This window comes from Pituophis catenifer, unplaced genomic scaffold (genome assembly GCF_029215685.1).
Source record: "Pituophis catenifer annectens isolate HBS135680 unplaced genomic scaffold, rPitCat1.0.hap2 SCAF_14, whole genome shotgun sequence".
NCBI lineage: Eukaryota > Metazoa > Chordata > Lepidosauria > Squamata > Colubridae > Pituophis > Pituophis catenifer.
In genome coordinates this window covers 1,171,262-1,184,436 of record NW_027256894.1, presented here as the reverse complement: position 1 = coordinate 1,184,436, position 13,175 = coordinate 1,171,262, and the positions used below count along the sequence as shown (strand labels likewise).

At 45.8% G+C, this 13,175-nt stretch overlaps 1 protein-coding gene across 1 annotated transcript in view; it reads left to right on the top strand.

Annotated features, from left to right (window-relative positions):
• KIF23 (kinesin family member 23) overlaps positions 1–10,243 on the top strand; it is a 48,304-nt gene extending 38,061 nt beyond the window's left edge. The window contains exons 18-24 of the mRNA XM_070953867.1: positions 3,612–3,791; positions 4,071–4,400; positions 5,459–5,689; positions 8,528–8,610; positions 8,926–9,007; positions 9,096–9,166; positions 9,934–10,243. Of these exons, the coding sequence (XP_070809968.1) occupies positions 3,612–3,791; positions 4,071–4,400; positions 5,459–5,689; positions 8,528–8,610; positions 8,926–9,007; positions 9,096–9,166; positions 9,934–9,949 (993 nt within the window). The 3' untranslated portion in view covers positions 9,950–10,243. The remainder of the gene's footprint in view (positions 1–3,611; positions 3,792–4,070; positions 4,401–5,458; positions 5,690–8,527; positions 8,611–8,925; positions 9,008–9,095; positions 9,167–9,933) is intronic.
• Positions 10,244–13,175: the final 2,932 nt, after the last annotated feature.

The window sequence follows — 13,175 nt, the reverse complement described above, 5'->3', positions numbered from 1 at the left end:
TGAAATAAGATTTGTTTGGCATGATCTGTTTTGGACAAATTGGTGTTGGCTTCTGGTTAGAACTTTTGCTTGCATCTAGGTGTTCACAGATCTGTTGCTTGATTATCGTTTCCAGGATCTTCCCAGGAGGCCAGGGTCTGTTTTCTGGATTTGTTTCCCCCCCCCTTTTTTTTTTTTTGAAGATGGGAATCACATTAGCTCTTTTCCAGTCCTCTGATAGTTCCCCAGTACCCTAAGATCTATGAAAGATATGGTTCAATGGTTCCGAGGTCATATCTGCCAGCTCCTTTCAGAATTCTGGGATGTAATTTAATTTGAAGTCATCTAGAGCAGATATGTGTTCTCTTCCTTATTTTAATTTGTATTCCTAGCCTGTCTTTTACAGTTATGTTTTGGTAAGTTGGACTATTTTTTGTTTTTGCATGAAAACAGATGCAAAGAATGAACTAATCAGCTCTGCTTTCCCTCTACTGCTCATCACTTCATCTCTCATTAGTGGACTGATTGTTTCCATGACCTTTTTTTATATGTTGAAAGAAACTTTGTAAATTATTTTGTCATTTGTTGCAAGTCTTGCTTGATTGTTTAGCTTTTCAGAAGCAGAGAACTGTGAAGTAGCCCACACTTGGAGCCCCGAGGTGAATTAGAGTTCATGCTGTTTCCTGTGGCTGGAACATTCAAAACATTCCACGATTTTCTCCAGAGGAATATGAAACATACCAGTTATTTCACGTTTTGTTTTGTCACTATGCTTAGACGGTTAATCAAAAAGCTTTAAAATGAATTGTATAATAATAGTTTTAGAATGCCAGGTTGATGTAGTAGTAACTTTGAGTTCTAATCTGCTTTAGAAAGGAAATCAAAGTGGATGAATTTCAGCCAGTCTCTCTTAATCCTAGGGAAGGACAAATCACCACTGAAACTTTGCCAGGAAGAATGAGGGACTTCTCTAAGCATTTGCCAGGAGTCAAGACTGACTCAAAGGCACTAAAATTTGTATTTACTACAGGTTGTTCTTGACTTAAAACCACAATTGGGACCGGAATTTCTGTTGCTAAGTGATATGGTTGAATGTCACATGATTGTATGGCTTAGCGGCAGCAGTGCCTGCACTCCCTGTTGTCATTGTTAAACAAACTCTGCTGGTTGTTAATTATGGACTCACCCCAGTTCAATCCATTCCAGGCTTGGTCCCTCCCAGCCCAGAGATTTGGTAAGCTAAGGGACTGTCTCCCACTCTTTCAACCCACCTATCTCCCCCCATCAGTGCTCTTTTGGTCATCCTTCATCTACCTTGTGGGGCAGCAAGCAAGTTCAGGACCATACAGGAGGGCTTCTTGGTGCACTACCACTCTGGGGCTTCAGGAACGCCCTGAGCTGCAGGGGAAAGCCTCAAAGCCCCCAGCCCAGCCAACAGTGTGGTCCAAGGCTCTGACCACCTATACTCCGAGAACTCTGGTGACCTCACTTCTGGTGACCTTTGGCATTAACTTCCAGTGCTGATGAGGTGTGGCTGCCCGCCCCACTTTGCAAGGCAGCTGCTGGCCCTGTGCGGCTATGTTCTTCAGGTCTCGCAAGGAAAGTGCCACGTGCAGTCTGGGCAAGAAAGCCTCTTGTGACCAGTAACTGTCTTGCAAAGGGCTGGGCTTCGTCAGCAGTAGGAGAAAGACGATGGCAAAGGCAGCAGGGCCCACAGAGTGCAGGGGGCCCAAAGGTCATATATGGGTAGGGGATAGGCTATGGGGGGGGGCGGAATTGAAGTGCTCCTGCAGTTGTGAGTTCAGGCAGGTTGCCAAGTGCCCAAATGTTGATCATGAGATTGCAAGGATGCTACAATGGCCATTTAACTTTGTGACCCTTGTTTGGCTTAGTGCCACCAATAACTTTGATTGTTGAAGAAATGGTTGTCAATTATCTCTGTATGCACATCTCCATTTTGTCTACTCCACTATGTCCAGAAACCATTATGTACCTAAACTGGAAAGTGAGAACTTTTGCATTCCTTGAACTGTTCTCAAGTATCTTAACAAAGGAGCTATTGAAGTTTCAATGTGTTGTTTCCCCAAATATATAATCCTAATTCTTAATAACCAGTTATAGCAGCCAATAGTTTGGCAAATATTTTAAAACTGGCAAAAGGGAATCCCATTTGAAATCCTTTTTTTTTTTGGTCTTTTCTGAGTTTCAGTATCTTTAGTCAACTTTAGAGTTCTGATACCATAGGAAGTAGCAAAACTACTCAGAATCCTTATGATAGAGTTGGTATACAAAAAATGTAAAGTAAAGTAATAAAAACCTCCTTCCTTATCATACCATGAATATTTTTCATTTGGTACTTTTGTAATTCTTTGTGATCCATTTTTGTTTTAAAAATTCTAAAGAATAACTTGGATTTCTTGCTGCTAATTTTTAATTGGCAGGTAGGAACACTTTTTTTTTTTTAAATTGCTGACTCTTTGGTGGAAAAGCCTTTTGTTACCTCTTTTATCTAAACTAATGGCACTTATATAGATGGAATTCAGTAAACTTGGGGATTCCACCCTTTCTTTTATAGCACCAGATTCCTCAAGATTCACTTGCTTTATGGTAACACAATTTTTCTGCTTTGGGACAGTGGTGGATAAAATTAAGTGTTCTAATCAAGTCTTTTCAGTAATTAAGCTTAATGTACTCTAATATTTTAACAAAACAAAAAACTCAAGAGACACCTGAAATAAAACAAAATGGCTGAAGATTTGCCCTTCTTATTGTGGTTATGTTACTGCATCCTTGCTGTGCCTGGGCAGTTGTTTAAGACTTGAAACAGCACTGCTGAAAATTTAGCCATTCAGTGATTGTCAACCAGAATGTATCCCTTAAGATGGGACGGGCAACAAGTTGCCATTCGGATGTTGCCACTCTATCTTTTGTCATGGTGGTAAGACCATGATTAGGCATTCATTAATGTCTAAAGAGGGAGATATTGTGGATCTTATTTTAAGGCAAGTGTAGCCAGCATTATTGAACCATAGGTTGCCTTTCCTTGAAATACAAATATGTGGCCACGGCTGGAATCAGTAGGTGTCAACCCATGCCTTAATTTTCTGAAAACTGGTATGTGGTATTCTTACCACTTAACTAAAATTACTTTGAAAGAAAAAGATCTCTTTATTTTTGCCCATTAAAATTACTGGTGTTTCTGTTTTCCTGCCGTAACATAGCTGATAATTTTTCAGAATGTAATATTTCAGCAGGCATCTATTTTTTTTTTTTATTTGATTTATATGCCGCCCTTCTCCGGAGACTCAGGGCGGCTTACAATGCATTAAGCAATAGCCTTCATTCTTTTGTATATTTTATACAAAGTCAGCTTATTGCCCCCACAATCTGGGTCCTCATTTCACCTACCTTAGAAAGGATGGAAGGCTGAGTCAACCTTGAGCCTGGTGAGATTCGAACCTGCAGTAATTGCAGGCAGCTGTGTTAATAACAGGGTGCTTTAGACCACTGTACTACCAAGGCTCCTATTTCACTTTAGAGACATGTCCTTGGAATCAAAAACTCGCCAAATAATATTGCATTGGTTAGTATACCGTGTGTAATGGTAGCCTTTCTTTCTTCTTACCATGCAGGAGCGGCGTGTGGCAGCCAAGCAACTGGAGATGCAGAATAAACTTTGGGTGAAAGATGAGAAACTAAAGCAGCTCAAAGCCATTGTCACAGAGCCTAAGAGTAACAAACCTGAGAGGCCTTCCCGGGAAAAGGATCGGGAGAAAGCTCTACAAAGATCATTGTCTCCTCCCCCAGTACCTGTAAGCTTCTTTTGAGAGTGAATGTGCACCTGTCTCTGCACATATCCACCACTGTGGCAAGTCAATATGAGAAGTCAAACTCCTGTGGCTGGGAGACTATAGTTCAGCCAGGAGAATTCTCTGTGAGCCACCTCCTTGAATTAGCTTTGAATCTTTCTATTTGTGCATGTTTTCTCTTTCTAATTCTGCTTAGTATAGGAGATGGGGCTGAATTCTATGTCGGTTTTGTGGTAGTGTTCTTTTCTTTTTGCCTTATTCACTAACTGCACTTTTCTTCAGTTTTCCAGTAACTGTATCCCTCACCTGCCTAACAACTATGATCCTCCTGCCAGAAGCCAGCCAAAGCTGCATAGGCGTTCAAATTCTTGTAGCAGCATTTCCGTGGCTTCCTGCATCTCGGAGTGGGAGCAGAGAACACCTACTCAGCACAGCAAGCCTCCTGACAAGGGTGACAATGGCCTCCCTAGAGCCAGGAGTAGACTGCAGGAGCCAGAACAAGCCAGGCCCTGGGTTATGTCAGAGAGAAGACGGGGCATGTGCTGGACAGGACTTCTGGCAGCTTCCAGCACTAGAGGGCCCCTAGAGCTAGAAGAGGACTTGTGCTGCAGGGTCAGTGTTCTGTCGCAGCTGTGGTTGCCCCTGATTGAATGGCTGGTAATGGTGGGCACTGCCATTCATGGCTGAGAAACATACTTCCCCACCATGGGAGTTGCAGACACAGAACAAGAGAACGGCTATCATTGGTAGAGCCGTAGATTCACACTTTTAAAAGCCAGGGACTAATCTGAAGTAGCCTCTTGCTGCCCAGGCCAGCTTTCTCCCTGGGGTCAAGGTTCTCCATCAAGGCTGAACGGTCGTCCTGTGAGGTTCTGTTCTCTCTTCTTGCCATTTGGACACTATCCTGATGTCTTCACGTTAATTGACAATGTGTTTGTGCTTACATACTTGTTTACATGACAAATCTTTAATTTTGGGTAACTAGTTTGAATTAAACTAAGTAGAAATTAGCTTTTCAAATAAATCTCAAATTAAAAAAAACAACCCCTTACTTTGGAATTTCAAAGAAATTCCGATATCTTGCAGTGATGCCCTTAATAGTAAAGGCTGCAAGTCTTTAGTAAAAATACTAAAGGCCACTTAGGCCTGAAGGGGTTTACTACTTTGCAGCTTGGGAACGGCTTACTATTCCCTGCCTTTTTTCTATGTTCAGAATCATCATATGTAGAAAGTGCACTATTTTGTATTTTATGTATGTGTGCGTACATAAAATGATCTTTGAATGACTTCTGGGCCATCCCCTGCTATTCTGAATTGCTGGGAGATGCAAAGTGCATAAAAGCAGAACCTTTGGGGTCTGGCCTCAAAATGTGGCATTCTTTGCTCTCTTGGTGCTTCTGATTTCTTTGATTTTTGCCTAGTGAAGCCTGGAATGATCCTAAACTACTGACCCAAATTTATTGGTAGAAGGCTTTGGCTAATCTGCAGTTTGTGTGCTTGTTTTTCTCCTTCCTATAATACAAATAATTATATTGGAAGTGTATATAAGATTTCAGCAAATGTTGGGTTAGAGTTAATTTGCTCGACTATCCCTGGAAGATGCACTTCCCAGGGATAAGCTTAGGAAACTTGCCTACTAATTTTATACAATTCCTTTGGTGATCTCCCAGAATGCTCCTCCTGTTCGCCTTCGTCACAGACGGTCTCGCTCAGCAGGAGAGAGGTGGGTGGATCATAAACCTCCTTCCAATATCCAGACCGAAACAGTCATGCAGCCACAAGTCCCCCATGCCATCATGGTAACCTCTGCAAACGAGAAGGCACTGGCAAAGTGTGACAAATACATGCTGACCCACCAGGAGCTGGCCTCGGATGGGGAGATTGAGACAAAGCTGATCAAGGTAAATTGTTAGGCTGGCAAGGAGACTTTTGTTAAGAGTGCTGCCCTGGGAGCATCCTGTGTTGGGCATCCAGTTTCTCCAGAGGTCCTCCAAGAAAAAAGCACCTGTTTCTTTATTCTGCTACACATTGCAACCAGGGATGCTTCCCTACAATTTCTGGGGCTGTTGGGTGGAAGTGTTAAACTGGAGCAAGACTGTCTATAACAGTGTTGGCGAACCTTTTTCTTGTGGCGTGCTGGAAGTGTGTCTGTGCGCGCGCAACAGCTCGCGCGTGTGCCAGCACCCATAATGCAATGTGAACCCTTCCACATGTGCATGCACCCACGATCCCCGCACTCCCCCCGCGCATGCGCCCCACATTGTGCATGCGCGTCCTGCACATGCGCTTTGCCTCCCGCGCCCTGTTTTGGGCTGGAAAGTCGTTATTCTGAGGGCGGTCCGGGGCTTCCTTGTCTCCCCACCCGAGCAGACTTCTGGCATAGCCCCAGGCCCCCGGGGGAGGGGAGGGAAGCTGCTGCTCCTGCCGCCGCCACCCCCCTTGCCCCCAGCAAGAGCGGTTCTTGTGCTGCCAATTCTATGGCAGCACCAGGAGCAGATGGCAGGGCAGAGAGGGCGGGGGCAGGCTGTGGTGGCAGGCCGTTCTCGCCGGGTAAGAGACAGGCTGCTCCTGGAGCAGTCAGGAGAAAGAGAAGCCGCCAGCGGGGAGGCGAGCTGCCCCAGGAGGACCAGAGGACAGCGCAGCTCCTCACTCATGGAGATCCACCGGCGGGGAAGTGGTCATGAAAAGCAGTAAGAGGTGCGTGAGCCAGGAAGTGGTCTGTTCTGCCCCAGCTATGGACCCCAAAGAACACAGCACACACAAAGTCTGTACAAACCTCAGTTTACTAAAATAAAATCAGTTTTTTTTCCAAACAAAGGCTGTTAATTAACTTTCTTAACAGCCTGCAAGAATCCAAAGAATAAATAATCTTAATCTTGCTTTGGTTGGCAGAAAGCCCAGAAGCAATTTGCAAAGAAATAAGATCGAGGTACGAAGGAGAGTGAACGAAGTTGTTCCCTGCAAATTGCTTCAGTCGGTGTTCCTCCTTAAATAGGCTAAGGGAGTGGCCAATTAGCCCCAAGCCTTACTCTTGAGGAGACCTCCTCCTGAGGAGCCACTCCTGCCTTTTGGCAGCTCTGAGTGCCCGTGCATTGAGAAGAGGCTCCTCCTCTGTGTCCTCTTCACTTAAGGGAGGTTCTGAAGGCCCTGGCTGAATCCCTGCCTCTGGCACCACATCTTCTCCAGCCTCATTCTCCGACTCGAGTGCCAGCTGCACAGGCTGCTGTCGCAGCACCATACCAGCCTCCTCGCTGTCCGAATCAGCCACCAGCCGCACAGGCTGCGTACGGACCACAACACGGTCATGCTCCATGGCATGGAGAGGGTTGCACGTTTACGCTGCCGCCCTCCCCACCGGTTTCAGTGACAGCTCTAGCAAGCAAGTAATATAAAGCGGAGGCTGACACTGAGACTCTGCTTTCCTTGGCAAAGCGCTTCATTGCAGCACAGGGGACGTGGGGAAGTGGTCGCGGTAAGAGGTGCGCCGGGCAGGAAGCAGTCATGTTCCCTGGCGGGAGAGGGTTGCACAAACCTTTCCTGGCGTGAATGTGTAACCCTCTCCTGCCAGGGAGCATGACCACTTCCTGGCTCGCGCACCTCTTACTGCTTTCCGCGACCACTTCCCCGCTGGTGGATCTCCATGAGTGAGGAGCTACGCTGTCCTTTGGTCCTCCCGGGGCAGCTTGCCTCCAGGAGCAGCCTGTCTCTTACCCAGCAAGAATGGCCTGCCACCAAAGCCTGCCCCCGCCCTCTCTGCCCCGCCAGCTGCTCCTGATGCTGCTGGAGAAGCGGCAGCACAAGAACCGCTCTTGCTGGGGGCAAGGGGGTGGCGGCGGCAGGAGCAGCAGGCCGGGGCTTCCCTCCCTCCCCCTAGAGGCCTGGGGCTATGTCAGAAGTCTTCTCGGGTGGGGAGACAGGGAAGCCCCGGACGGGCATCCTTGGCACCACTGTCCCCTCGCCCCCAGCGGCAGCGGTTCTCGCACAGCACTCCCTGGCAGTGGCAGGAGCAGCTGGCAGGGAAGAGAGGATAGCAGCAGGCTGCGGCAGCAGGCCGTTCGCACCAGCTAAGAGGCAGCGGCGGTTCCTCCTCCTGCCAGCCTCGAACTCTGGGCAGCGTCCAGCCAGCCATACATGGCCTCCCCCTGCAGCAGCCCAGGTGGATCCCAGGCAGCGCAACTTCGGGGCCTTTCCTCATGGTGGCAGTGACCAGGCAGCCGGGTGCACAGGAGTGACTGGCGGCAGCGCTCCTGACTGACAAAGCGTGGAGTCCCAGGGCTGCATGCGGGCGATGATGGCATGGCCGGTGCGCACGAGCGCTAAGACATTAAGGCCAGCTGATCGTCACATGCGCATGCGCACCCAGTAACCAGCAGACTAGCTGGCTGGTGCACATGCGTGCCCTGGAAACCCAGAAGAGGAATGGGCAACGCCACGTATGCCGAGCAACGCATCCACTTCCGGCACGCATGCCATAGGTTCGCCAATACGGGTCTATAATTTGTTACTCAGGGGTGTAGGCAAATAGTGGCAGAAACCCAGTGGAGCTTTTGACTGACTGTGGGATTTATCCCTGTAACTGAGCTGCTTTGTACTTCTGGGGGCTCAGAAAAAAAGCCTTTTCTTCTAGCTTTACTTACATATGTATAAGAATGTAATGAAAATAGGTCATTATATTGTCAATTGTACCAATAAAAATTCTCTGTTCAGAGATTTTCTTAAACAGATTTTGTTTTCAAAAGGGTGATGTTTTCAAGACCAGAGGAGGTGGACAAGCTGTTCAGTTCACTGAAATAGAGACCTTGAAACAAGAGTCACCAACAGGGTGAGGAGTCAAGTTCAACCCAATCGGTTTTGCCTTTTCATGTCTCAGTTCAATGGGAGTGGAAACTGATGTGATTCCTGGGTGTTAGTGGAGATGATGACCAGGCTTTAATCTTTTGTGCATGACTAAATAATCTGGGTTCAGAGAACGGCCAGGACCTCCCGTGGGTATATTTTGCTTCTGCCTCTCCCCTTAGTCTGTGCCTGGGTACTTTCAAGCAGGGGATTGACCTCAGAATTTTCAACCCTGCCTCTGAACTGTTTCAAATCTTAACAACCTTTTCCTTTTCTATACCTAACCCACCGACTCTTCCAGACGCAAGCGGCGATCGTCTCCCTCAAGCCCTCGCCCCCCTGAGGAGGCTTCCGAGTCAGAATGGACTGATGTAGAAACACGGGTAAGTCAGGAGTATCTTTGGCAGAGGATGGGATGGGTGCCCCCGAGTCGCCTCCTGACAGCTTTGCCTGCCTTTTTTTTTTGGCCAGTGTTCAGTCGCAGTGGAGATGAAAGCAGGTTCCCACCTTGGGCCTGGCTATCAACATCATGCTCAGCCCAAGTAAGTTCTCCGTGTCCCTCTCAGCCTGCAGGCTTTCTCCAATGTTGCTGAGAGAGGCTGGGTACTTGATAAGATCTGGGTGCTGGTGTGGGAGATGGGTAAAGAGCTAGTGCTTAGGACTGAAAATAGACTTCACTATTGAGGTTTGGCCTCTTGCAGATAAGTGCTGGCTATGCTGTGGAAGTGATCTGTTCAGCTCAGGGAAGAACGCTGACAGTTGTGCAAGGCAGGAAAGAGGGCATCCGAGGTAAAAAGAGGTCAATGCGAGTTCTTTAAAGTAAAAGGCAATCATCAGCATTCAGGCAAACCTTCCAGTTAATGGTTTTCTAGCTACAGGGAGGGCTGGCTAGTACAACCTGCTTGTCTTCCATGCAAGTCTCTCTGGTGGGCCCGAGTTTCTGTTTCTCACACTCCTTTCACTCTATTATACAGCGGTTTGGACTCTAAGTCTTTCTGGGATGCTGACTCTTCTTGGCACATTATTCCATTTGTCTCCCTGAGCCAAGCTATGACCTCGGGACAATGTTCAGAGAACACAAGGCAGTAGAAGATAGATGTGTTGGTGACCAAACACTGAGGAACAGTGCCCACTCCTCTGAGGGAAGAGAGTCCTGTGCCAGAGGGTTGCTCTGAGAATTGAAACACCTCTCAGGGTCACTGCTGGGAGGGAAAATTGGATTTCAGTCCAATTTTAAGCTCTCTGTTTGTATAGAACTGCAGACTTTTTGATCATGATTGGGGATAACAGTCTTGTCCTTTCTTTGCAGACGCAGGAAACCCTGAAGCTTTGAGATTTCTGCTGGAAACTTTTTCAAATAAAGTTTCAGGCTACATAGCTGGCTATGCTAGAAAGTGACAAAAGGGAAATTAAATAAAAAGTGCCTCTCTTGATCCTCATCTACATCATGACTTTGAGGAAGATGGTGACATCATTTTATTATTTTATGCATTTCTCTGTCTCCTTGCAAAATTTTTACTCCATTTTTCTTCTTGTACTTCAACACTTGTTTCTATGCCTGCTTTTAGGGGACAATGTATTAGACTGTTGCTATTTATTTGTCATCATGCACTTTAGTATCTCTGGGTAGTGTTTTGAATTTTGCATTTAGAAAGAGCTGTCTTTTGGGTTTCCTTTAAAACCTAGGAGCTTTCCCCAGGAACGTTGTATATAGGAGACAGCTTTGTTTCCTGTCTTATAATTGAGCTAATAGGAAGATTCTTTGCTATACAGAATTTCAGTGTATTCACGATGATTAGAAACTTTGTAGTGACAGATCCACAGCTGTTGTGACTTTTTCAACTGAATTTGCAAATAAAAAATTCATAGCTTTCTACATTCAGTGCCCTTTCTGATCTGCCCTGGCCATATTAAGAGGAAGGATCTCCATTTATTCAGAGCATGGAACGGGTCCTGTTCCTTTCACACTCATTCTGTGTAAACACATTCTGAAGGCCAAAATATTCACAAGTTTATGCAATGAAAAAGTTTTAAAACTTCAGGTAGCATCCACAAGCCACACCATTGAAAGGAATTGTAACTGTGCTGCTGCCATCGTTACGAGGGAGACCTTCTGTGTGAACCAATCTCCCATTTGGATGCAGCCTCCTCTTGTCCCTGACACAGATGCCCAGGCTCTCTGCCCCCAAGGCTTGATAGGGAGATAGGTTTGAGAGTGATGTGTAGTCCTCCTAATAGGGAACTTGAATCTCAAAGGTTCTCTACTTTGCCTTGAAAAACAACTGATGGCCCAGTTGAAGACTGCCATTTTGTAATCTTTCTAGTTGCTCCAATCTCAGTAGAAGACTAGATCAGGTAACCCAACGGTCGCCAACAGGGCTCCGGCCTGTTCAAAACAGGCTGCAGTAGAGATGGGCAAGCACGTGTAAATGAAGCTCGATTCGTGCAAGCCAAGGGGACTTACGCTGCACACACAGCTTCCATTCGTGCAAATAGCTGAAACAATTGATGAAATGCTTGTTTGGGTTATTTCTATTAAATACAATCTTTAAACTATTCCTCTGATTTCCATGTCATGGTGACGTGTACTGCCAAATCTTTGAAAGCCTGATTTTTAAGTGTCACAAAATAAAATCCTTGACTTGGTTGTAATCTAAATAAATTGCTCCAAGTAGCCTCAAACCACAAAATGGATGGCATTTACAACCTCTCAACATTAGCAATATATTTCATATGATGTAGCAAAATGCAGCATAATTCATAAAATTCACAGAAATAACATAAAATGTGTATCAAAATATAGAACACCAGAATAGTGTATTATTTTAAAAACACTGTGAGTGATGAATGAAATTACAAATAAAATTAAATTATGTATGAGCAGTTACTAGAGTAACTTAACCTATGGCCAGAAATTTAGACCGCTTAGCCCACCGGTGCCAAACTTGCTGCGTCACGTCATCACATGACGTTTCGTGATGTTTTTCCCATTCACGGAGCTGGGGGGAGGGCATGCCCTGCGCATGTCACATCTGGCCCGTGGGTTGCCAGTTTGACACCCCTGGTTTAGCCATTTAGCCAGCAATGCCTTCAAGATGATGTATTTCATGCATGGATCCAGGGAACCTTCTCAGGGTGCTTTCTGCTGCAATATGATATAATTTGTGGGACATCCCCATAGTCAGGATTATCAATCAGTGCCCATTTATATTTCCAATATTGGCATCTGCCATGGTAAGTTTGGACCTGGTTGAGCACTGTTCAGATTTTCTTTGGGAGATCAAAGCTGAAGGGGCATTTTAGTGGATCAGACAATTAAACAACTGGGTTAGCAGTTGCCCACTCCTGGCGCCATGCTTATCTCAATGTCAAAGTCTTCTCTGAATCATTACTGTTCAGGTTTCCATGGCAAAGACCAAAATTTGGGTCTGAATATTTGATTGTGACAGTCCTCGTGTATAGGTGATAATCAGTTTGCCTCATATTTTGCCATTCCCTTTTTAAGGCTGTCTCCTAAGATGTGGAGGTGGTATGTTAGATAATACTGGTAGCCATTTTGAAGGCGTCTGTAATGTCCTGCCCCAGCTGCTTTCCCTCAGGAAAGCAAACCTCTTGACTCCATTGAGTTGAATCAAAAGAACTTTTACTGAGAGAAAGTGGTTGCAGTAAAGTCAGGCAGAATCTGAAGGTCCCGCGCAAAGCACAAAGCAATCCTTCCATTTCCCCAAATCCCATCCCCCTGACCAGTCCACCGGCAGCCAATGTGATGCCACAAGATTGCTTTCAGAACTGCAAGGGGCTAGGCAGATAACAGTTCACTCTCAGGGCACAACGGCCTTGGAACCAGGCTGGGATGGAGTCTATTCTGTTTCCACAGACAATCCTCCTCCCTAATTCCCAAACAGTTACAGCAAAAGCATCCAAAATTTGCCATCAAGCCTTTCTCCTTCCAACAGAATGGCAAGACATAATACTGGACCTGACATGTTGCTCCCCTGAACAATAACACTAGCCCTGTAGAACAAAACAAACAGAGAAGAAACACAACAGGAAAGATGTCATTTGGTTTTGTCAGATTAGGGAAGAATTTTTAGGGGCTCAACGTACTCATTGTGAGCTGTTGGGAAATCTTTCCAGGCCACTAAGTACTGAAGGGTACTTAGGAATCCAGTGTCTCTCAGATTTCAAAATGCTGCTGCCCTTCTATCATTAATGGATCAGAGGTAAGCTGAAGCTTAGGTCTAAGGGTGTCAGCTGTCCAGCTAGCAAATCCAAATCAAGAACTCTTGAGCCATTAGTTCTTCCCAAAAAGTAAATGTTATTAAATACACTATTGGCACAGTAGAAGTGAAACCAATTCTAAAGTTCCTGTGCAAAAACCTACATTGTTAAAACTTATTTTCCCCACTGCCCATCCCCCTCAGTTCATTGCGTTGTCCAATCAAATAAGCTCCTCTTGTTATGAGAATGGCCTGCCTTGTTCAAACACCTGCGCATCATGACATTGCGGTTGGTAGCAGGGTCTCGCGATCTGCAGATAGTCATGGCATT